Source organism: Thunnus maccoyii, chromosome 4 (genome assembly GCF_910596095.1).
Source record: "Thunnus maccoyii chromosome 4, fThuMac1.1, whole genome shotgun sequence".
In the NCBI taxonomy this organism is placed as follows: domain Eukaryota; kingdom Metazoa; phylum Chordata; class Actinopteri; order Scombriformes; family Scombridae; genus Thunnus; species Thunnus maccoyii.
This window is the reverse complement of record NC_056536.1, coordinates 10,553,419-10,579,791: the sequence shown is the minus strand read 5'-3', so window position 1 is coordinate 10,579,791 and position 26,373 is coordinate 10,553,419. Positions and strand designations below refer to the sequence as shown.

Below are 26,373 nucleotides of genomic sequence, written 5' to 3'. Positions count from 1 at the left end.
GCTCCCTCACCTTACCTTTAATATATGCCCTCATGTAGCCTTATCACCCCCTTCTACCACTTTTTCCTCCCTTCTTATCTTCCTGCCCTTTCTCTCTCACCTTATCTCTCTCTCTCTCTCTGCTTTTCAAACTCGTCCTCTGAGGTGTGCACCAGAAATGGCAGAGGAATGGAGTTATCTTTCCTCATGTTCTGTATGGTGAGGATCAGGTCTATTCCAGGGACGTAGGGTGAGGTGGGGAGAAAGAAGGGGAGAAACTGGAGGGATGAGGATTCTCTCCCCACATGCATTAACCATGAGAGCAGAGCAGCAGAGAGGCTCCAGCCAGGCTAGAGCTGGAGAGAGAGAGGAGCCCTGGGCTAGCAACACACACCTGGACACACACACACACACACACACACACACATACACACTGCACTTAGAAAAATAAACATGCATCCAGACATTTGCATACTTAAGTTAGCTCACATACACTCACATTGACACACATACACACATGTGCACATACAAGCGCATATATACACACAACATGAGTGCAGCTGCAAGCCCAGGAGTTCAAACTCAGGAATTTATAATGAGTTGCTTTAAATGATTAATGCCTTTTGCTGGCACTCACAGATGCCTGCAGACAGACAGCACCTACAGCATGCTGAGAAAGACTAACTCAACAAAAAGGAACAGTAGAGATGAAATAGATGTGACCATCTCATATAACCTGGAGTCATTTGATTCCATGTTAATATAACAAATATCGCTCAATCTGTCTTTAAGTAGTCCTTTATGTAATTACCATAAGCAAATCAGACACTGGTTAAGACAAAGTGAGAGTGAAAAATGGCTATCATTAGTTAACAGCATCAATATGTTTATCATGCAGTTTGTGATTTATACTTTGGACATCGACTTTCTGCATTATATGACATTGCAGGTGATTCTGAACTGAACTTAAAGTCCAACTGAAATCACGTTTAATCATCCATCTTTGCAGTTAAAAATAATGTCAGTGTGTTTTTCAAATATATTGGTGATAGTTTTTTTAATATTAAAATAAAGAAGAAAAGTCTTTCAGGAAATATCAGAAATGTTCCTTTTTGTCTCAGCATGTTGGTGTCTTATTTGACTGACATGAGCTGTCAGGCTACTGGTGTTACACCGTATGGGACGGAGACAAAGTAAACAAACTGCTGTAGCTGCAAGTCATGAACAAATAGGGTGTCACTAACAGGGATTTTGAAGAGCAAAGACCAAACCAGCATCTAACCGGACTGAAGTGACATTTTCAGGTATTACATGCAGCTTAATGTGCTGCAGCTGAACAGCTAATTAGCTATCTAGCCTGCTATCTGACGTTAGCGGTGCACTTTCCCCCCGTGAATGTTTGTTTGGTGGCTCGTTCAACAAGCACAGGTGCAGGACAAGATGTGTGCTCATGTTTGTAAGTTAGATAAGAAGGAGACTTCAGCAGGAAAGCTAACATGGGTTGTTGTTCAGAGTCTGTGGCTCTTGTGTTGTGTAGCAGGATGCTGTCAGGCTCAGTGTGACCAGCTGCTCTGCCTATGATCAAATGCCACTTTATTGCTTTATGCAAGATTTGATTTGCTGTATTGGAATAAGAACTCCAGCTACGTAAGCAGATAACGGAAAGGTTATTTTGGTTACTGATTTTTTCTCAAAAGAAAACACAGGACAAGTGATTTACAGAGTAGATATGTATGTAGGAAAAAAATCTGATTTAACGTCAGTTGGACTTTAAGTCTGGCTGTATTGGAAGAATAGCCTCCTCTTGCGAGTCTTGCCTGTGAGCCGTAAAACAATTTGGCAATAAAAATCAGAGAATTACAATCTCTAGTGACTGTCTTGTGGATTTACAAAGAAGAGTGCATCTCCATGACGACCACAGCTCATTTCCCTTCTTAATGGTGTCAGTTTTATATGTGGGCAGGTTTTCAACAAATGCTGTCAACTGCCAGTCAGCTGAGAGGAGTTGTTTAAGGACACAGCCTTAAAAAACTTCTGCTCCATGCTGTGTCACTGATCTCTTACGCACATATTTTTGTATGTGCACACACCTTTGATCACCCTCCCTCTCGGAAACAGACTCAAACACATGCAGACGCCACTGATGTCCACTCCTATCACACATCCACACAGTGAAATAGAGGAATATGCTGGAGATAAAAGGAGAAGAGGACAGGAGGAGGGAGAGCGGTAGTTGATGGAGAGGGAAAGACTGGCTATGGGGGGTTTTTAAAAGGCGGACTGGGTGCTGTCCCTGAGTGATAAGACTGTTTGAGGTGGAGGTGATACGACTCATTGACACTCTTATACCTCTGCAAACAGGTCTGCACTGTCTGGCTGTCTGGATGGCGTCCTGCATGGATAGATGTCTTATCTGTCTTTTTTCTCTTGAAGACTACTGACACTGGTGCATTGTCCTCAGTATCATGTCTGCCTCATGTGGTTGTTCAAGTCATCAAAGGAATCTAATCAAAGCAGAAAATTAAAATGTTACATCAATTAATCAAACTCTTATAGTGGCTCACTCTTCCCCTCTGAGTAAAGTCTGACAATCTTAAGTGTGTCTAATTTTTATCATTACCTTTATTCTTCAATTCCAACCCGCCTAAACATATGGCTAAGCGCCTATTCATTAAGGTTTTAAACTCCATGTATTTCAATGGAAGAAGGCAACTTGTAGGGTTTTGGTAAGCTGTGGGAGCACTGCGATGAGCATGAGAGGAAAGCCAAAAATAATTCAAGCTTTTAGTTGATGCAGTAAAGATCATCTGTCAGACTGTAATGGGCCACCAATGAGTGACAAAGGATCTTATTTGTATTCCCATCCATTTTACATTGGCTGCATCTGGTTGTGTGGGTGTGTCACTTGTTATGTGCAGCAATGGCAGGAAAACCTGCTTAAATGGAGTGCAGTTGGCATATGAGGTGACAGGTGTGGAAGTGGAGATGCTGTGATACACTTTAAATATTTTCACAGCTTTTAAGTGTTGGTAAAGACAGTATGGTAACTCTTCAGTTTTTGATGATTCAGCTATAACAAGGCATGTGAAATGTGTTGTTTATTATCTTTATGATCATTCAATGCACCATTTATGTGCCACATTGAATGGAGTGGAAACCATGCACACTCAGCTCAAACCGACTGTGCTCATGAGGTTTTAGAGCACACCTATGGTTCACAACGTAGTCTTGCAACAATCCTTTTGTCTTGAGGGCACCTTCTCTGTCTGATTAGGGACTTGAGTTGTTAACCTGCACCTTTTTTGGGATTGGATGTTGAGGATGTTCCCATGTGCAGCAAGTCCTTATAACTAAATAACAAAATCGTTTATTAGTGCATTCCAAAACAGCCAGTATGAACGTAGCAAACTGAAATATCAAAGCCTTTTCTGATCTCCCACCCCTAAGGTCAAAGGTACCCTGCAGAGTTTCTGTGCACTAGTGCTAGGTAGGAGTGCTTTTAGGAGTGGGTCCCCATATTGTTTGTATTGTGCACACACTCAAAGACACACATGCACATAAATGAGCATGTGGGTGACAGGATATAAATTGTTTGGTTTCACAGTGTTCCACTGACTGTGGGTGACGGTAACATGCAAAGAAGTGTAGCAACACACCAACAAAGGCCATGAAGAAGAAGACTACTAGCAAGTAAACATGGATGTAAACAAATCAGGTTAAAAATATTTTTAAAAATTAGCTTTGGAAATATTTTAAGAGGAATGAAATGCACTCAACACGTTTATTGGACCTCAAGGAAAATTTGTTTACAAGAAAACTCCACAGGGCACCTTTACAGTATAGTTAAGGTTTCAGTATGAAACTGACTGTTGATAGGAGACGTCCGTTTACCAACCAGACCTCCACATCCTGACTTTTCAGTGCACTGTGAGGATACTACTTCCTGCACTGATGCTGAAAATAAATTTTGATCATATTGAGCTGTTTTAACAAATAACCAGTGCTGCTGCATGTGACACTGAAGGGACTGTCTGAGCCAAATATGTAGCAGGTTGACTTCCCTCCAGACACAGAGAAACTCTTATGTCCGTTTTGGAGACCTTTAAGTTGCAGAGCTCTCTTTAATGTATAATTGCCAAGTTGAGGTTCACTCTGGTCTTCTACCAGCTTGCTTCTCTCTCCTTCACTGGATTTTTTCCTCACTCGTCAAAAATTGATTTTTGCATTTTATTAAATTTTATGTAAGGGTACAGGCGTTGGGTTTTTAGTGGTTTCACCATCTGCTACTTTGGGCAGCTTTCGTGAACATCTAACATCTAAGTCCTCTACCCATTTTGGTTTAGGCACATGTCTTGTACTGGTGGGTAATTGGAGCTGGAGTTTAGGTAATATATTTATTTAATTTTCACTTTTTGCAAAAAGTGATCAGGACACACACTAAAACAAAATATGTACATTAGGACACCTTGTTGTGTATTATTGCTTATTTATTTGTTAATGTTATATAGCTTCTTGGAAAGTTGTGAAAGAGCTGTTAATCTCAAACAATTTTCTTGATTTAGTGTCATATGATCTAAATTTTGTTTCTCTATCTTTCATTGACAATAAAAACATAATTATAAATTAAAATTATAAATTATAAATATATTATTTTGTGGCAAAAAATGGTTATTTAAAGACCAAAATACCAAACTTTACCTGAGCATGAAATTCTTTCTTTACCTGTGACATGTTGTTGAAAGCTCAGGAAAAAGATAGTAAATGGACATTGATTCAAGATTATTTTTGTCAAATATAACTATACATTTGGTTCAAAAATATTTCTGTAATATCTGTCTTAATATCTATTAGACCCTAAATTTAAATTTGTCTAGTTGCATATAGTAACAAAAAAAGAACAAAACCTCCTTTTCTCGTGTGTGTTGATACAAACATGCAGAAAAGAAGAAGAAATGTACTGTATGTAACACATATTCAGTACATGTACACATATCCCGTATTGTATGTTCTGGAAACAAACAGGAAACATGATTTTCTCATTAAAAATGCATTGAATCCCACCATCACCCTGCTTTCTCTTTTCCTTTAGTCCTCCCATCTCCCCTCCTGTTTCATCTGACAGCTCCCTTTCTTCCTTTATCTTTTTCCTCCTCCTTTTCTTTTCCCTCTAATCCTCCTTTCTCCTCCTCCCATTCAATATCTATTTTTTACATAGTCTGTTTATTTGCATTTATAAATTCTTCCAAATGCTTTATGAGTTCTTACTTTTCCCATACAGCCATCCATCCATTGCACGGTGGTATTGTTTTACAGTCTGACTCAAATCTACTATTGATCCGACAGCACAGGCTTAGACCCAGGCTTTTAATCACAAATTGCATGCAGGCAAGTACACACACTCTCTCTCTCTCTCTTTCTCTATCACTTTGTGTCTATCTATCTGTCTTTCTCTCTATCTACCTATCTATAGATATATGTACACACACACACACAGAGTTCACATAAAGGCTGTGGTCATATTAGATGGAACTCAAAGTGCTGAGGCAGATTTTAATTAAGAAACATGCATTATGGTGTGATTGTGGTCAATACAATCGACCAGTTGGGGTTATTCAGTGAAGGGAGGCAATGGATGAATGGCACAGGAGCTCTGTTTGTGTGTGTGTGTGTGTGTGTGTGTGTGTGTGTGTGTGAGACAGTGAAGATGGACACAGGAGTGTGTTTATGTGGCAACAAAGTGTGTACTACAATGGCATGATAAGAAGAGGATTTATGAAATTGAAACAGATATTGGTGCGTGTGTGTGTATCTTTGTGTGTCTTTGTGTGTGTGTGTGTGTGTGTCTTTGTGTGTTGGTGCACGCCCTCACAAGTGAGAGGTGAGTGTGTATTTATGACTTTCCCTTGGTCAGGAGCTTGCTGATGGTAATCACGCTGAGATAGACCTCTGTGTATGTATGTGTGTGTGTGTGTGTGTGTGTGTGTGTGTGTGTGTGTGTGTGTGTGTGTATGTGTGTGTGTGTGTGTATGGTCCATTCATCAGGACAAAGCAGAGAATGAACTGTCAGCCGCAGTGCTATTAGGACTTGAATGAAGGAGAAGTCGTTCTCTGTGTCTTCAGACGTTTCATTTCAAGGTTCAGACTCCAGTGGGCGTTTTTCCAGTCGTATTACTGGATAATATGAGAAACAAAGGAGAAATGCATAAATGTAGAATATGGTTGAGCAGTTTAACCAAACTCTTGAACATTTACTCCTTCTGTTTTTGTTGTGTTATTTAGCTCAGGAGGCTCAATAACTGCACATAGACGCCTAAAGACATGAGTATCAGTCCTTTTAGGAGATACATGTGAATCATTATAGGTTTAAGAAATTACAGCAATCTAAACCGAAATTAATTTAATATGAAAACTGCTGCTGTTGACAAATATCCCACCCTGTCTCTTGCACATATATACATACATTTTAAGGAGAAAATGTAGCAGAATTATGGAGGTTCGCTTATAATAAACAGCATGAAAGTACTATAAACATACGTTATTAGTGTCTTGATGCTCATTGTTGCAGGTTAAAGCGAGTCAACACATCAGGGTACACCACTGTCCTATTTCCCAGCATCAACATGCATCAAATCTCCAATTTTAATGAACAATTTTAACACATTCATTCCTCAGATCTACAAACAGTGCCCACTTGTGTCTGAATGGTGAACCTGATTACATGCGTTGCACCTAAATTAACCAAACCATATTTTACAACATTTCTTCTTGAAGCAAATGAATGATTAAGTGTGATGACAATCAACATTTTCAAAATGTCATTTATCAACTTCACTATGTATTCACCTTCATTTAAGTTGATAATTCAGCATCATTAAAATCTTGAGCATCTAATCTGTTAGTGTGTTCTAATTCTGTCAAAGAAAGACTTGCATGACCCGCCCTTTACACTACGTAGTGTGTTTTAATATTGATGCCATCAATCCTTTTGTTTGGTGCAGAAAGGCAGATTTATCTTCCTTTTAATGCCACCATAAATCTTTATAAATCATATTTGTAATATAACCACAGTAAGTGATGTCAAAGCTTTAAAGGTTGTACGAGATGGGTTCCTTTGTCACAATTATTATTGTTAATTGTTTATCTGAAGATGATCACTGACTTTACCACTGGGTACATTTTTTTCTGAAATGGTGATTATCTTGTGTCGGCAACAAAAATCTATACGTAAGTGTTAATTTGTACTCTGCCGGTTCACTACACCTTCATTTGACACAACGTATCACCTGTTTTATCATATACATATATTCATGTACTCTTCTTCACCTTTAGAGAAGAGTTTATGCGTTGTGGGATTGTAAATCGTGCTACTGCTATTGATATTAGACGTTCAAACACATGTATTATTCACACTTTACCCTCACTTACCCTTTTTTTTTGTAGCTTTTTACATTAGTTTTGAATTTCATTTTTGTTTCACAGCATTACAAAAAAATTGTGTAAAAGTCACTCTTTGCTTGAGCGAAACACAAAGCTCGAGAACATGTGACGTGTGTAGATGTGGGTATCAGGGTGTACTCTTGTATTTATACTATCTCTGAGGACCAGTTTTAAACCTTGAGAGACCCTTTTTGGTCAGACTTTAATTCTTGAAAAGGTTTTTTTGGGGTTTAGATTTAGAGATTAGTTAGAAAGGTAATGGTTAGAGTAGGTGTGTAGTGGGGGCTGAACGCATCAGGTCAGTGAGTGTCCTCACAAATATATAGTAAAAATAGAAATGTGCATGTTAGTGTGTGTGTGTGTGTTTGTATTTCCATAATTAGTCGTAGAATCTCAGTGCTTCATCATGGGAATATTTCCTGGAAGGTCCTCTCTCTGTGTAGAATATTGATCAGCACATTAGTCTGCTGCCATGACTGCGAGCGACCAGACAAACTGTTCACTCACTGGACTCACTCTGCATAAGAGCCTCCACTCAAAGACTAAAAGTCAAGATAAACAAGGGACATACAGTGAACATATGTGTGCCCCCTTCAGACATGATAATGTTATATTTAATATATTGCCCCTCCGCACAGACTGTATTCCTCATCCTAATAAATCTAATATTTATAGTCATTTTTATGCAGTAATGTCCTCAGTAAATTCTGCCTCAATTTGTACGGCTGCTGCGTTTTTCCACAGCCTTTTAATGCTTTTGCACATTCGTTCTTACATTTCTAAGTGATCCTGATTTATCTTCTTCAGTCAGATCACATTTACAAAACCAAAAGTGATGCTCTGCTTACATTAGTTTTATCACAGGGATCATAAACTTTTTGTCTAATCTGTGTTCAAATGCAGACCTTGAAAAGCATGTTTTGCAAGGAAAGTGTTTTTTCTTGCTTATTCAAGCTGTTCAGTTAATTTACAGACTCACCATATTACGTTTCTTGTGGCTTTAGAAGAATCAAAAAGGTTTAAGTTTTCTCATCTAGCTTACAAAGGGGTAAGTGAGAAGTCAATCAAGCACAGTCTGTTCATGAGTCCTGAGAGACGTCTAATCAGCCAAAGTAAGTGAAAACACCTGCGTGGGTGGACCATGAGTGTGAGTGGCTTGAATATGTATTACATTAATCAGCATATTCACATACAGATTCAAATTCACTTTTTAATGTACTGTTTGTTTTACAATTTGTAACCTGATACTGTATATAAAATGGGTCCATACATAAACTCAACTCAACCTAAAAAGCATCTGTTCCCCTCTCATCCCTTGTTCTCTCATTCTCTGTCACTCAGCATTGATCTCTTTTTCCTCCACTCCTACTGTTGTATTTTTACCCTCCTTCCCTCCCCCCCTTCTCTTCCTTCCCTCCTCCTCTTGCCCAGAAAGGCTGCACACCATGTTGACAGACAGGTCTATTACTGTATATGCTGTGTAAATGCCCCTATGTGGAGGTGCATATGGATTCTGCACGCACATGTGGGTATTTGTGTGTCTGTGTTTGCATAAAGTGTGTGTGTGTGTGTGTGTGTGTGTGTGTATGGTCCATGTGTTAATGTGTATGTAGCCTGTTCCCATGACAAGGAAAGTGAGCAGCCCAGACCAGACCACAACACCAAACCACAAACAGCCTCTAACGCCTGCAGCGGACTTCATTTACTTTACATTACATGTAACATTTCCAGCCACTCTGAGCCAATTACCGCCCGTGACAAGTTATTTCAAGCTCACTCTCGTGTAATAAAAGCACCTGTAACCGTGCGTGTTGTGTTTCTATAGTAGACCCTCTGCTGTTTATCCGTGGTGAGTTAGACTGTTCAATGAAAAATCTCAGCTACTGTAATTTCTTAATGCAGCAGCCATACAGCAGTTCTACTCCTGCTGAGCTGTTGCTCTTTCTGCACCTCCCCCCGTAACTGAGAGCTGATGCAGATAGATGCAATTTTGCAGATACTTTCACAAGGACAACAGCTTGAACTTAGAAGTCGTGCTTAAAAAGTGATGCTTAAGAAAATAGTTCCTATTTCAGTCACTTCTTGTGCCCACATCTGACGCCTCAGTGTCATGTGTGTCAAGGATGAAACTGTTCTCAGTGTTTTTGTGACAGAAGGCCAACTCAGAGGACTGTATTATGAAAAAACGGTGAAGCAATTTTTGTTTTAAGTTATTTTTAAAACTGTTATTGAATATGAAGGTCTTTGATATGGATAAATCCTGAAGTAATATATAATTTTATTATGGCAAAAACCCTGACTGGAGTGGTATTTATCATCATATCGCCCACCCATAATGTCTTATATTCAGTTCTCCTTGAACAAAGAAAAACCCCTCACGCCATTTGAAATGGTATGAAGTATGAAACAGTTCGAGTTACTCCACACTTACCACCTATCATTAGACCCTCAGTCAGACTCGCTACGTGACCGCTCACCACCCCGACCTCCACAGCCTTACAAGAATACAGCACTTGAATTGTGAGGTACAGAGGGATACTGGGCTAAAATCAGTGTGTAAGGTATTAAAGTCAAAACGCAGGTAACCTTAACGTATGTAATTGCTTACACATAAAACGTTTACAGGGACATACATGGGACGCCAGTGTTTGTTTCAGCCTCACTTCACAACACAGTATACGCTACAGTATATAATATAAAGGTGCGACAATCTCACCTGCAGCTTGAAGTATACACTAAACTATGAATTTGCAGAACTCAAATGAAAGGAGGAACCAGTGTCAGATGGTCTACATGAGTGAGAGTCCGGTAAATCTGCTGAGATGCCCTTGAACAAGGCATTTATCATCTGAACGTTCCAGCGGAGCTACCAGCGGTACAAGACTGTGGCTGGTCGTGTGTGATCAGGCAGCAGGATGGTGAAGGAACACTGAATGTTCACCAAAACAACTCCCTCTAAATAGACAGTATTCTCAAAATAAGATATAACTGATAGTGTCATTAGGAAGTAGTTTATAATATTTTTTTCTGTGTTGCAGAGGTGAAATGTTTGCTGATGTTGTGAATCACACCTTTAGTTTGCTCCATTAAAGCGACTGTAACACCTGTTCAGTGCTCGTAGTGTCTGGAGATCTGTGACATGAATATTTAATGTTGACAGCTGGCTGCTGTGTATGTGTGTTTGTGTGTGAGTGAGTGTGTACTGTATGTGAATAATGTGAGTGGGTTTGTATTTGATGATTTAATTTCCCTCCAGGGATTAATAAAGTCATCTATCTATCTATCTATCTATCTATCTATCTATCTATCTATCTAATCCTGTCATTGAAGCTTAAAGTGTCAGATCTCTGTGTTTTCTGTCTCCTGATGACAGAACAGTGACTTTTCTTCAAAGGTTAGTGTGTGTGTTCCTGCGTCTGTATGTCTGTGTGTGTTTGTGTGGTGTTTATAGGGAGACGGAGATAAAGCCACTGACCAAAGAGAAAGTATAAAGATGTCAGGTATTATCCACCTCTACAACAATATTGGACCAAGACATCTATAACTATTTTCTTGAGTAGTGAGTAGCAGATAAACCAACAGGGAGATGTGGGATAACGAAAAGCAAGGGGAAGAAGGACCTCATAGATTTTCTTCTCCGTGGTGTTTTAGCTCTTTGATTAGATCTTGATCCTCCCACCTCCTCTCCTCTGCTCCTCTTGTCTCCTCTCTCTGTGTCTTCAGGCTAATTAATGACAAATTAGATTATAGAGTCACGGTGAACTCTGCTCCGTGGAACTTCCACTAGCCTCTCTCAGAAGTGGCTGCATGATATGGGCTAACTATTTTGACAGATATTGAGGCTGACGTACAGTTTTATCCATTTAATTGTTTTACTCACCACTCTGCTAATCTGTAAAGCCAGTTGATATAACAGTGCAGTGATTCCAGCAATAGGAAGTTTATTAAATCTTTTAAATTTGCTCTCTTTGTCTGGTTGCTCTTCTTCCTCAGCCCGTCTCACTCCCAATTCGTCACATATTGAAGCTCGGTCAGGACCCCGTGGCGTCACTTTTTAACACACTGGGAAAGATTAAGTGTTGTGTTTAATGCTTACAGTTTCTTTGCTTATGATTTCACTTTATCTTTCTGTTTGTAGAGGGTCGACATTGATTAGGGTACTTAATTGTATACAGAAAAAACACAAAAAAAAAAACTTGGTTGATTTGCATCAGTACTAAAAAGCTCCTAAACAAACTCCATCCTGCTAGATGGCATTTCTGCTGGGAATTGTAGTGAGAGTATTTTTTCACATCATGAAACTTGCAAATTACATTTTTGATTCGTTTTTCTCCATGTCAGGACTTCCATTACTGATTATAATGCAAATATTTCTTACTAACTGCAATATCTGCATAAATTTGATTATCATTAAATGCATTTTCCTATAACTAAATCTGTTCAAGCATTTAACACCTGTAGACCTGGTGGAATGAATCCAATTGAAGGCTGTTCTTTGTGTGTGTGTGTGTGTGTGTGTGTGTGTGTGTGTGTGTGTGTGTATGTGTGTTAGATACACAATACTGACAGAGTTCAGCCTGAATAAATAGACCTGACCTCCAGGTTAATGATCGGCACAAGAGGAGCTCAGACCTCTGTGTATGTGTGTGTGTGTGTGGACAAATGAATGGAGAGCTGTCTGCAGAGAAATAAGAGTAACAGCAGCAAAGACCAAAAAAAAAAAAAAAGGAAAAATGATCAAGGAAATCAGAGCCCTGCAGGTTTGAGAGGAGAGCTGAGTTTATAAACTGAAGACGAGAAGCCGCAGTCATAGTCTGCAGTGTGTGGGTGTGTGTATGTATGTCTGTGTGTGGGGGGGCAGTTGAAAAGCAGCACTAGCAGCCTGTGTGATGAGGGTTTTTTCGGGTGTTTTGGGTATTCGTGTTTGGCTGTGTGTGTGCTTGTAAGTGAACTCAGCAGCCTACTTTTTACAAGTAGGTAACCTGACTCTCCCGTCAATGCCGTTCTACTTCCTGTGTTGAAATAAGAAGCTAAATTTCTAGTCCGAAATAATGAATTTGTGACTTTTTTAATTGATTCAAATAATTTGCATTTGCAGCTTTGTGTGACACTTTGTAAAGGGAAGCAGTTTCTTTACATGATGATGGTTCTCTTTCCTAAACACATAAATAATGTTTTATGTTGTTACAGAGTGTCTCAATCTTGTCTCGAACCAACAGTCAACATTAGTTTCTTTTTCACATGACCACAATCTTCCCCTAACCATAAACAAGTAGTTTTAGTTGCCCTAAATCAATCAGACCTAAACCATGGAGGTGGCTGATTAGAAAATGTGAGTCATACTCATACTGGTAATATCAATCATTTTGGAAGGCACTGACAAACTTATATTGTCATTCAGTATGAAGATTTGTTACGTCTGCATTTGCAACACCAAATAGAATTTACCTCATTTTGTGAGTGTCAGAGTGTGTGGACATCAAGTTTGAGAATGTAAATGTAAATGAAACAAAAGTAAATTTTGAAAACTTTTACAACTCAGATTTTCATGGTCAATGTCGGCTCTGTGATGAAGATACAAAGCTTTAAAATCCAATTATACAAAAACAGGAAGAAATGGGCTGAAATTTAGATTTAATTTAAAAGATGAGTTAAAGGAAAGAACTACTATTTTTTTCTGTTTCTTGAAAATACTGTACTGGTTTCCCTCTCTTTTACATTTCTCCCTGCACAGTCAGCGTGGTTGAAGATTGTCAGGATTCATTTTCTTCCTTTCAGAAAAGACATTTGCAGCCATTTGCTCTTGCAGTAACTCCCACAGGCCCGAAAATTGCCTGAGCTGGCCGACACGCCACATGCAAGCTGATGGGGATATGTGACTATCTGTGTATGTGATACACAGATGGGCATAACTGGGCTATCACTTATGGTGACACTTGCACTCTAATACTTTGAGGTACATAAGACACCTGTCAAAGCTGTCCTGTGACGGACTTATCAGTCATCAGTCTCTGTCAGAGCTGTGGTTTTACATAAACATAGGGGTGGGGACCCTGCAAAGGGCCTTTGGGCTGTTTTACAGGGTCAGAAGATGATGATTGCTGATAAACAATGTTGTCTGCTGCTTCAGTTTCAGGGTCCTGGTATTGTACATGTTGCCTCACTGTCACATTGTCACGTCTTACCTGAACAGAACAGAGCCATTGTTAATGTTATTAGTAACACCTGTGCTGTTCTTACTATGACATGTCAAAATGTCTGTTGTGAAAAACATTACAAACAAGACATTTATATATATTACTTATTAATTTATAAAGAAACATGAGCTAGTTTATGGTAGCAAAGATCAAACAGAGGCAATATTCTACCACCAAGCTAAATATCGACTCTGTTTTGTATTTTGGGTTTAAGAGCTTTTAAGTTTTAAAGTTTTCTTAACCTTTGCAGCTGAGATGTCTTTCAGCTCCACCCACTCACTTGTAGCACTCTCCTCCTGGGTTAGTTGTTGCATTAACCGGCAGTTGTTACATTTTCAGTCACTACATGCTGCTTCCTGGCCAACTTTCTCTAGAAAAAGGTATTTTTCATCTCGGTTGGACTCCGTGGTTAAAGGTTAAGTGAGAAATAACTGAATAAAAACTCTATCAAGGTTTGGCTTTGTGCTGTAGCTCTGCGTAAGTGTACCTATTTATCATCTGATTGTATTATGTTATTGCAATGACCAAGCATCCTGCTGCACTCCGTTTAGAAGTTATTTTGCTAGATTATACTACTGTACATGCTGCACACTAAACAGTATGCTGTTTATACTCAATTGATTTAGCTCAGACTGCGGTATACCGAAACAGCACAAATCATGTTATGAATGTAAAATGAGCTGAGCTGCTTTTATACGGGACTATTGGCCTCATACAAAGAGTAAGAAAATTCAAAGTCAAACTCAGACTGCTAATTTTGTTGTTATGCAACACTCTAAATCTGAGGTGTGTGCCTTTTTTTTAATTAGCTTAAATGCGCCAGTAAGCACCTACAGTAAAAGGGCTAACAAACATGTGCCATGCCCACACCAACAACCTTCTGTGTGATAGATAAAGAAACAGAGATAGATACTACCATCAGATTTTGTGAGCAAAAATACATAATTGGCACTACAGTTCACATCTGTGAGTTAGTATAGCTAATGCTTCATCACTGCAAACTGTACATTTAGTTCGGTTAGAAAAAATAGTGTGATGTAAATAATATGCAAAAATCAGGAACATGAAGCACACAGGTCAGTAGATCTGCACTGTGAAGCTTGTAGCTATGTTAAAGGATCATTTCACCCAAGAAAAGGGGAAAAAAAGAGTTTTATCACTTGCACAAGTGGAATCATGCAGATAGTTTTGGTTTTATTTGTCCAGGTTTTTAGATATCAGTCTCTGAGATTTCTGCTGCCACTCTAATACAACGGATTTCAATGTGAACAGTTTTCATTGGAACTATTTTTTTCACCAAAGCAATAACCCCCATGAAAACTGTTCATGGACTATCCAGAATAATGGGGACTGGAAAGACAAATTGCTGTTAACTTTTTTTAAATTTAGTATGTTGATTCTGTGAGCAACGCAAATGAATAGACTGGAGGCAGAGACTAGAAGTTATTTGTGTGGTCAGATACCACACGGGTTAAGTGACAATTTTTTGTTTTCATAATTTGAGGAAATAACCCTTTAACCCCCCCCCCCCCCCCCCCAAAAAAAAACCCCTTAGCAATGCGATTCTTCCTCGTCTGTTCGAAACACTACTTAAGCGTAAGAGATTCGCCGGTTTTGAAGCAGAAGTGGATATTCTGTGCTGCTGTGCTGTTGATTAAGTTTGACATTATGAGAGCTGAAGAGCTGCCTGGATTAAAAAAACTGCTGACTCCTTTCCCTCCACTGTTCGCTCGCTCTCCATCTCCTCCTCACTCTTTCCCATCCCTTCATCTCTCCATCCCTCGCTCTATCCCTCATTCCTTCAAGAGTCTCTTGTGATGTTGGTTATGTAGCAGAGGGATAGACAGGGACTCATTAAAATCAGCTCCCCCCTTTCTCTTCCTCTCTATCTACCCTCATCTCCCTCTTGCCATCTTCATCAGATGTAATTATGGCAGCACAACGTGGGAGGACCCTGCGTGGCAAAATTATACTTTCAAATCTCCTTTCGCTTCAGCTATTAAAGGAACGAGACCTACATTTTCAACCCGATCAGAGAGAGAACAGAAAAAATGGGGGCAAAGACGGAAAACAAGAAAAATGGGAAATAGAGGGATAAAACAGGAAGAAAAGAAGCAGAGAGGAGAGGAGAGACAGCTACAAAGAGAATTTGTGAAAGGAGGAAAGGAGGATGTCGGGCTGTAGCAGTGGCTGTAGCCGCTGAGTTAACAGAACATGGGATCAGTAATGCTGTCAAGCTAGAAAATGCCAGACAGCAAAGCAGGCTGGGACAGCACAGAGGGAGGAACTGCTTAGTTAGGGTACGTGACTGATGCAGGCATTTTTTCCCCTTTCCTCTCCCTGTGCTCCATCATTTCCTCTCCATCTTCCCTTCAGATGTGAGGAGCCACCTTGTCCCGTAGCACCTCGCAATATGAGAAAAATAGAGGGGGTTCAGCGGATAGTGGGAGGGGTGTACTGTATGTTTGCGCACTGCATTGTGGGAAGGAAAGGGGATGGGAGAAACGTGCAGAGATTTACTAGCTTTGCCCTGGTTGCAGAGGAGCTAAAATAGCAATATATATGGTCGCTGGGTTGCGATGGAGGATGCAGAGCTACAGTAGGACAGACAAGAAAAGAGCAGGTTGACACAGTTCGGAGAGGAGCTGTGTGGCTTTTTTTTTTTTGCAGTGGGGAGATATTAGAGAGCCAAGCAAGGTCCGGACACAAGGGTGTATCAGCTCTCATCTGGAGGAAGAAGAGAAGGGAGGAAGACAGGAGAAGAAGATGAGGAGGGGTGATGCTTTTTATTTTATTTTTAGATGCAGAGTTATTTCGTATTCATTTCATTTGACTGTGTGTGTGTGTGTGTGTCTCTTATTATGTCTCTATGTGTCTTGCATATGTTGAAATGTCTGTGTGCGTGTGTTTGTGTGCGAATCTGTATACCCGTGTGGATTTCTGTGTGTGTCTGCGAGAGATGCACTGTAATGCTTTCACTCATGTTGTGGGTTCGGCTCAGCAATCATTCAGCATTGCAGTCAATTTGTGGTTGATTTATCTCTCTCCTTCTATTTCTGGTTGATTACAACTGTTCTCTCTGCACTTCTGTTTTCCACCGGAGCAAAGATGGACCGTATTCTATGTGTAGCCATCCAGATGCACTCTCTCTCTCTCTCTCATCTGCTACTTTGAAGTTGGATGAATGAATAGTGTCCATGTGGTTTAGATGATAAGAGACACTCGTGCGTCCTGTCTGAGTCAGCAATGATATTTAAGGAAATCAATAGCAATCAGCTCTGAAAGGGAAAATGAATGAATCATTGTGATGTTTCATATCTATACTGCCCTCTATCTTAGGCACAAACCCATTTATTCTCTTCCGTATTCTTTTCCTGTTGCTTCATATCTTTCTTTTACCTGGTTTAAGTACAGTTTTGTGTTGCTGGTACTTATCTTATGTCACTACAGCAAACTAACAATGTCATAACCTCTTCACAGTCAGTACAAAAATTTTTTACTTCCCAGCATTGAACTCACAGAATTAATTTTAAATTCCAGTGGACGATCCAAAGTTTTCAAAGATACAAAGTCTTTCAGTCTTGTTTGAACAAGCTGATACAGAATATATATGTGACACTGTCAGACAGACAAAATAAAATTATTTTTTTATGTTTAATTATTTTTAATAAGTTAAAATAACATCAAACCACTCCGTTTTCTGTTTGCAGGTCCAGGAATGGCTGTGCCTGAATTGTCAGATGCAGCGGGCTCTTGGCATTGATATGACCACGCCTCGCTCTAAAAGCCAACAGCAGATTCACTCTCCATCCCACCAAGCCAAACCCATCGTCCAGCCTCAGCAGCCTGCACCACAGCCAACGCAGCCGACAGCAGCAGCACAGCCCAAACCATTGGCACAGAATCAGCCTACCCAGCGGCAGCAGCAGCAGCAGCAGCATCCTCCGTCTCAGCCCTACGGCCAGACTCAACCTTACTCCCAGTCCCAGCAGTATCCCCAGTCTCAGCCCCAGTCTTACCCTCTGTCCCAGCCAGGGCCCCAGACTCAGCCTCATACCTCCCCCGGTTTACAGAGACACCCAGCCCCTGGCGGCCCCCAGACTCAGACAGGGCCCTCTCAGCAGGGAATGAGGTCCGACCCATACTCCCAGAGAGGTCCAGGAGCTCCAGGAGCTGTCGGAGGTCCTGCAGGAGGCCCCAGTCAGCCTGGAGGTCCACGGATTCCCCACCCTGGCGCTGTGCCACTCCCTGGCTTGACCAAAGCGCCCTCCCAACCCGATTTGGGTCGCGGTTCTCCGATGCACCAGTCCATGGCACGGCACCATGACCAGACCAGAAGCGCCGGCTCCTCCCCAGCCCACAGGCCTCAGAGTCAGGCTCCGCCTCCTGCGCAGGACGGCCTGACCAAGCTGTTTGGCTTCGGCGCATCGCTGCTCAATCAGGCTAGTACCCTAATCAATGTCGACCCTCTACCCACCGCCTCCACCCAGCCCAGCCCTGCACGAGGCAAGGTGGTGTTTAGCAATGCAACACCTGACAACAGGCAGCAACAACAAGGGGCCCCGGGCACCAAACCATTCGGGATGGGGGGCCCTCATGCTCCAACTCAAATGGGTGGCCCTCATGCACCGAGCCAAATGGGAGGCCCCTACGCATCGAGCCAAATGGTAGGTCCCCAATCAGGTGGTCCACATGCGCCAACCCATAAACAGACCATGCCCCATCAACAAGGCATGTCGCAACAGCAGTCGCCTGTACATCATCAAAAAGGGCCACAGCAACCGCAAGGACACCAACATCAGCAAGCACCTGCACATCTGCAGAAAGCGCCGCAGAAGCAGGAGCCGGTGGCGGCTCCTGCACCCGCTCCAGAGCCTGTGAAGCCCAAAGTGAACTGTCCTCTTTGTAAAACAGAGCTGAACATCGGCAGCTCCGACCCGCCCAACTACAACTCCTGTACGCAGTGTCACAGCCAAGTGTGTAACCTGTGTGGTTTCAACCCTACGCCACATCTGGTGGAGGTAAGAGGATTGTTATATGTGCACATACAATACAGTGTTCACACATATGACTCTCACCCTATTGTCATTCACTTATATTTGAGAAGAAGAACTGAACTCACACACACACACACACACACACACACTCACACACACACACACACACACACCTTCCAGACAATCGATACCATTCAGCACAAATAGAAAATGCTTTTCATTCCACTGTTGGACCTCCTCTTCCTCTTCACTGTGTGGATGCTGTTAGACTTGAACCTCCAATCTTTCTCTTTCCTCTGAGGAATTGACTCTCTTTTCTATTTTCTTACTCTTTTTTTCATGATTAGTGTTTATAAGCATATATTTCATTTCTTTTTTTTTTTTTTTTGATCTTTTACAAATATCTTCCCGTGACAGCCCAAGGTTGTCTTTTTGTCTTTGGTCTTTATTTCCATCTAGCTACCTTACTGCTCTCCTTTCTATCCCTCACTTTAATCTTGCCCCTTTCTTGATTTTAGTGTCTACTGTTTGTAATTTTATATACATGCATACACATCTACATCTATCTAAACAAGCTTGGCTTAGTGTTGTTGGATTTTTTTTTTACCATTGATAATTTAATTCTAATAGAAATTATTCCTAAATGCAATGATTAATTATGTTAATTTTTTAACTGATTATGTATTAAGTGCCATGCTTTCTTGATAATATTAACCCTTTATTATATTCGTTTCCTTTAAATTTTAACCCTAATTATCTTCATTATTTCTTACTAATTATCTTATTGCTCAGTGAGAAATGACAGTCTTACTCCCAACATGTTAAAGCACCATTTGACATTCATTTGTCAAATGATCTGTTAAAATACAAATTTGACTTTCAGTTTGAATGTTTTATTCATAGACTGTATAAAAATATGGACGTAGTTACCGTGATGTCACATGTTGGTTTCTGAAGAGTGGTTCTGAAGCTCAAAGTGAGCCACTCCGGCCGTCACCATCTTGGCAGTGCGTGACGCTGCCTGACTCCCAGCCAATCAAAAATGGGCAAAGAGGCAGGCCGAATGGCTGAAACAAGCCACCTAGCGACTGACGGACCTGTCGCTCAAAGCAGCCATGTCCTTCATTATGCATAACTTTACGGCTTAATAAAATTCACCCCCCCATACAGTTGTCATGAAAGGGTAAATTAGTTATAGAGACCAAAACCATTTTTTGCACTAGGCTGTAAACATGTTTATTTCTGCTGTAAAGTTGGGCATTTTAACATGGGCATCTATGGGGATTGACTCGGTGGCCATTCAAGGAACTGCAGCTTTTGGCACTACCGCATTGGCTTCATTTTTCAGCCCCGGAAGTTGCTGCTTGGTTTTATGATTCTTAATTAAATGTCTTGTGAACTTCGGCTCTGCTCTATTCCAGAAGTAAGAAAACCTCATTAAAGATAACAGACACACTACTCGACAGTAGTAGTCAAAAAAAAAAAAAAAAGGTGTAACATCTTTGAATGTCGAGTTCAGACATGTCAATAACAATAATGTTCTAGACAGCAGAGATTACAGTTAATAAGTTACCAAGATGTAAGTATCCGTGCTGGTCATTTTTTTTTTAAATATTTTTTTGATCAAATAAAGAAGGTTTACTTTACTGATGGCAAGGGCTGTAGTGGATAACAATTTGTCTATTTCTTCTACCATCTGCTTTGTTAGATATGATGCTACACACTAACAAGCTGTTTCCCAGAAAACAAGCTAACAACCAACATCCATTTAATTGGGAAACAATATTCAGCTAGTTTTCCACCCCTCAAAAAAAGTTTTTGGCTTGAGAATTAGATATTTTAGTCATTGCAGCTGAAATGTATTTTGACAAATGTAAATATTATTGATATGCTGATCAAAAGTAATATCCTTCCACTACAGATATATTTTAAAATAAAAACAGTAAAAAGTACAAACTTCAAGAAACACCAAATAAACTTCAGTTTTTTGAAGGATACTTGGTTCATAAGATGATGGGAAAGGAAAGATGAAGTATGAATAGAAGAGACAAATATTTAGAGCTGGAAACACAATGAGCAGGAAATGAAGATAGATGAGGGGAAGAGAGCATAGAGAGAGTGGAAAGTTGAGAAAAGGTGAACAGACAGAAGGAAGAAAGACAGAGAAATAAAGATAAAGAATGGAGACAAAGCAAAGGTGAAGAATGAGAGAGAATTAAGGTTTTTTGAAAGAAGCAGAATCACAAAACACAGACATCCTTTTCAGTTATGCTTTCTTTCTTTCCTACAAAGTGATTGCACTCATGGTACAATGAAACGAGCGTAAAGGGCCGACTGCACTCTCACCTCCCCTTTATCGATCCAGACACGAAGCTGAGAGGTGAAGAGAAGGAAGAGAGCAATAGAAACAGAGAGAAAGGAAGATAAGTAGGTGCAGGAAGTAAGAAGTATATAGGAAAGGAAGGAAGGAAGTATGTGAGGAAGAAGCAGTGAGTAGTGCAGTAGGGAAGTACTGAAGCACAGAAGGAAGTCAGGATGCAAGGAAAGAAATATATAAAGAGGCAAGGAAGGAAAGGAGGATAGGAGTCATTAAGGAAATAAGGAAACAAAGGAAAAAGAAGGAAACTTAGCGTGTGAGGAAGAAAAGACAGAAAGAAGCAAGGATGCGTGTCAGTCAGGCAGATTGAGGCTTACTTTGAAGCAGCATGATGCCTTCAGGGTGTTTGGGGAGTACAGTTGTTCATAGTACTATACTGTAATGTGGTGTCACTGCCTCAGGATAGACCTAGAGATAATGTACAGGGTTAAATATAACAACTACTACTACTGTGTACTGGACGGTGGTAAATACATAAACACACGCTCATAGAGCTAACAGAGAGAATGGGTCAAAATGTTATTTAGACCGTGAGAAATCAAACCCATTAAAGCTGTCACAGACACATGCAGATCAAAAGAAGACGTACTATGTACAGCGTGTGTGCGCGTGCATTGTGGGTTAAATCCTGCAGCTCTCCAGAAGAAGTGAGTGAAACAGAAAGAAAAGATATGCGGAAGGAGGAGAGGTGTTCAGTAAATTAGAAAAAAAGATAATGATGACACAGTGCATTTGTTAATTACTACTAGCCTTGGAGTGCTAGTCATGTGAAAAAAAATATGTAAGAGGCAAAACTGCACGTGCTTATGGTGCTGTTCAGGACTGAACATAAAGATGATGAAGTAGAATGATTAACATATAGAGAAAGAAAGGTATGAGAGATGCAAAGAGAGGAGAAGAAAACAAAAAAGGGAGGAAAATTAATAGAGAAAAGGTCTCAGAAAATGATAAAAGAGGAACTTAGAATGAAATTAAAATGAATTAAGAACCATTCAGAGACAAATAAAAAGACAGTTTAAGTGAAATGAAGAGTGAAGGAGCGATGGAAACAGATGGACTAAATAGAGGCTGAGAGGAAACCAGACATGTAGATCTGTATCACGTGAAGCCTCCAATCCAGAGGGAAGAAAGGCAGTAACACACTTACACACACAAAAGACTATTGCAAGTAGGACAGTAGGGAAAAAGAAGGGAAAAAAATCAAGTGAGTAAAGCGGGGAGGGGAAGATGATGACGAAGGAGCGATGAGATCATAGAGGCACAGTTTGTGACCAACAGAGGTTTAGCTGATAGAGGTTTGACTGATAGAGGACATTTACGATACATATGTCCATCTGAATTCTAAAGGCCTTGATTTTTAAAAGACTGAGATTGATTTTAAAATTTCCAAAGTCCTAAAAATATATATTTTGGTGGCATGGCATTAGAGATAGCAGTTTGGGTCTGTCTGTCCCTCCATCCGTCTGTCCACCACTTTGGTCCAGACTGAAATATCTCAGCAACCAGATGGATGCCATTAAATGTGCAGCAGATAATAAAGGTCCCTAGAAGATCAATTCTACTGACTTTGGTGATCCCCTGACCTTTCACCTATTGCCATTATTAGGTCAAGTTTTCAATGTGTCCAGTACTTTGGTTTATGACCAGATGCCTGCAAAACTAATGTCATTCCCGTCAACCTCAACTGTACTGTGTTTAGTGTTAATTTGGAAATGTTATGCTAACATGCTAAACTAAGATGGTGGACAAAAAATTACAGCTGCTTAACATCAGTATGTTAACATGTCAAAGTGTAGTCTTACAGAGCTGCAACTTAAGCAAGTAAATATCAAACGTTAAGGGGGACATATCGTGCTTTTTGTGATTTTCTGTTATTTTTATACTTATGATGTCATATATTTGTTAAACATAGTCAACGTTCCAAAACATGAGGTGGTCGAATGTAAAATGCTCCCTGAAAGTCAAAAGCCAGGCTGTCTGTTCTTTAGCCTTTGTTGCTAAAGATTGTTCCATGTGTTGTTCATGTTGTCCACTCCCATGTTTCATATTGGATTCAGGCTCAAACATGTATGGATGTATTTCAGAAGTTTCCATTTAGAGTAAGGAATGAGAAAAAGAAGTGAATTCACTCTGTAGCTGTTTTTTGATGTAGCCTCCTGAGAAGTCGTCCGGGTGCTGGCCAGTCAGAACAGAGTGGGCTCATTGAGAGGGGACCTTAAAGAGACAGGAGCTAAAACTGCTTGTTTCAGACAGAGGCTGAACTGAGGGGCTGTATAAAGAGCCAGTATAAGATCAATAAGAAGTTTTTTGAACTGTAAATCATGCCAAGATATTCCAGTCGAGCCCCAAAATGTAAATATAGACCTGTAAATGTGCATGATACGTCCCCTTTAATTAAGTCCTGCATTAGCTCAATAACTGAATATTTGGGCCCAATAAGTTCTACTTTTCATCAGGAAATAATAATTCACTTAGTAGGTCTTATGTAGTGCTTAGTCAGAGGTGGGTATTAAGGTGGGGAGGGGGGCTGAATCTCCTATTTCATTTTATAAAAACGTAAGGCCCACTCAACGTTATTAAAATAAACTGCAAACTGCAATGCTCCCAATATCTAAAAAAACATTAAAAAACAGTGAAGGCAATTAAGAGGCAATATGAATTTCCCTTAGTCATACCGTACGTATAACGTAGTCCAATTGACAGTCGGGCACAAGTTCGAATCACCATGAGTTGGTGACAAACCCTCAGTCTCATATCAACACTGAGATGACCAAGAGAAGAAAATAAAAAACCAGAGTGGTCCCCAAAAAGGCACATTACCTGAGGAATTTATAGCAAAGCTCACTGAACTGTTTGAAACGATAAGTCCCCTCAGCTGTCAAGACTGAATATAACCTTGTGGCTTTGCTAAGGCAGTGCAAATGAGTGGTGGTGTTCGAGAAAGACAAGAACACTGTGTGATAGAGAAACACGAGGGGTAGTGCCTACTTGATTTATCAATAATTCAGCAAAGGTTTTTTTATATAAATAGCATAAGAGATGAAATATGTAAGGAGTGGCAGTGTCTCCTGAAAGAGAAAAGTAAAAAGTCACTGGGTTTATTCTGCTCCCGCTGTCCTGTCTCCTACTCTACTTAATCACTGCCGCCCAGCCCATATTTCCTTCCCTTTTCTAATACTGTGACATATTTATTTGACATATTTATAGAGAGAAAGGGGAAAGTCAGCTTTCTACTCTCCACACTCCTCATCTTTGTCTTTGCTTTTCCTTTTACCAAACAACACTCCACTCACTATTTTATTGCTCACGCATACTCGCCAACACTACTGACGTACTGACTGCCACACCTCATAGAATTTCTTAGTCATTTCAAATAAATGAATGGGGTTTTTTTTGCTTTAACATTATTGTGTCACCTCCTGTTATTTGTCAAGGTTTTTGAGATGGTCACGACATCTCTAATTCTCTTTTCTCTCAGTCATTTCCCTCCTTCGTGTCTTTCCTTTATTCCTCATATATAACCATAGAGATTAGAAAAATGAAGCAATGATATTTGTTTTAAAAAAAAAATCTAACTGAGCTTGAAAGGGACAGGGAGTGTTTCAGGAACGGAGGCGTGTGTTGTGTATATTTCAAAAATGTGCACATGTATAGTTTATGACACAGTCTGAGCTCTGAATTTAACATGAAAACATTAAATAGTGAAGCTCAGTGTCTGGTGATAAAAAAGAACAACCTCCTCTTTAAGGTCTGAATGACGACACACCATGACACACACATACATATACTGCACACACACATACACACACACACACACACACACACACACACACACACACACACACACACTGTATAAGCAGGTGCTAGTGAATGAGTGAATGAGGCCATTTCTCTGTCCAGTTTGTCATTCAGGCTTTCACAGCTGTCATCACTGCTGTCGGAACAATTATTAGGATTACTGCACCCATTCCACCTTGATATGTGTCTGAATGTGTGTGTGTGTGTGTGTGTGTGTGTGTGTGTGTGTGTGTGTGTGTGTGTGTGTAAGTTTTCATTTGTGTGCAACTTCACATCTGAAGTGAAATGATTAGGGATTGTGACATTTAATCTGCTGATGTGTGTTTGTGCACGTGCGGTGTGTTTGTGTGCGCAGGGAAATGATTGGAATACTGACATTTATTCTGTACAGGTGTGTATACAAGGTATGTGTGTATGTATGTGTGTGTGTATTGTTATGAGTATGGTACATGAAACTGCTTCTCCTCCCCAAACGAGACCAAAGTTAATTGTGTGCTCAGGCCCTCCTCATTAACACTCATCATAAAGTGAACCAGTGCAATGATGAAATGGTCGGCTGGCAAGTTGCCCTGGATGTGGATCCGTAATTACAGTAGTTAGCGACAATAGCTCCTCTACGGCAGTGGTAGTGGGTGCAAAGCTAGCATGACCCAGTCAGAATGGACATAATTATGGTTGAAAAATATTGGAATTTCCCTTTAAATGACAGCGATCCCACAGCTACTACTAGGTTACTGCTAATTCCAAAAGATTTCCTACTGCTGGTTAACATTAACCGTGTACAACTAGTGAAAAACAAGGCTGCTGCAGGAAATGTGGTTCTGTTTTGTGAAAAACTCGTACAGTAGCTGCTTATTTGCTGTTATTCTGTTGCATTTCTGACACAGTGGTGCTCTCCTCTGTTCTCTGGGACTTGGATTATTAAAGCACACTTAACATTTCCACCAGATACCACAGGTGTCACCCAAATAAACCAGGACTGGAATCTTAAAGATCACCTCCAGACATGTTGGAAAACACTCCATAAATCAGCATACTGTACATAAGATCATATTTTTCTACATGAGGCTCATTGGTTGCTCCTATAGTTGCCATCTCATTGTAATGTCTTCTCATTCACACTCTCACAGTCAGGCGCACAGCGCTGCCTCAGGCAAATGCCAAAAGGTTAACATGGGTAATTCAATGAGTTTCTCTGTGTGTGTCTTCAATTATGTGTGTGTGTGTGCATGTGTGAGGAGTTCCCACAGAGTTGATTGTTCATTTTGGCGGTTACTGTCAGCACTATGTGGGTCAACAGGGCTAATGGAGTCGAGTTAGTTGTTGTTTATTTTATGTAACACCGTTGCATTCTTCTTCTTCTTCTTCTGTCCCTTTACCTTTGTCCCTCGTCTAGCTTCTCTCTGTTACCGTCACTCATTGTCTCCCCCCGCTGTCTGCTTTCTCGTCCTCCGGGGGAAAATAAATGTAAGAATAACAATCTGTAAATTGATGAGCAGAGAGCACACACCCAGCGAGGCACAAGCTAATGGAGCAGGGGAAGAGCCAGGAGAAAATTTTAACAAAAGCAAGAAGTTGCATAATATTC

General features: G+C 40.3%; 1 protein-coding gene across 1 annotated transcript in view; it reads left to right on the top strand.

The window, feature by feature from the left end:
- The window catches only part of bsna (bassoon presynaptic cytomatrix protein a), a 131,748-nt gene that overhangs the window by 17,731 nt on the left and 87,644 nt on the right, over positions 1-26,373 (top strand). Inside the window, exon 2 of the mRNA XM_042408356.1 lies at positions 17,324-18,634. Coding sequence (XP_042264290.1) covers positions 17,324-18,634 — 1,311 coding nt within the window. The remainder of the gene's footprint in view (positions 1-17,323; positions 18,635-26,373) is intronic.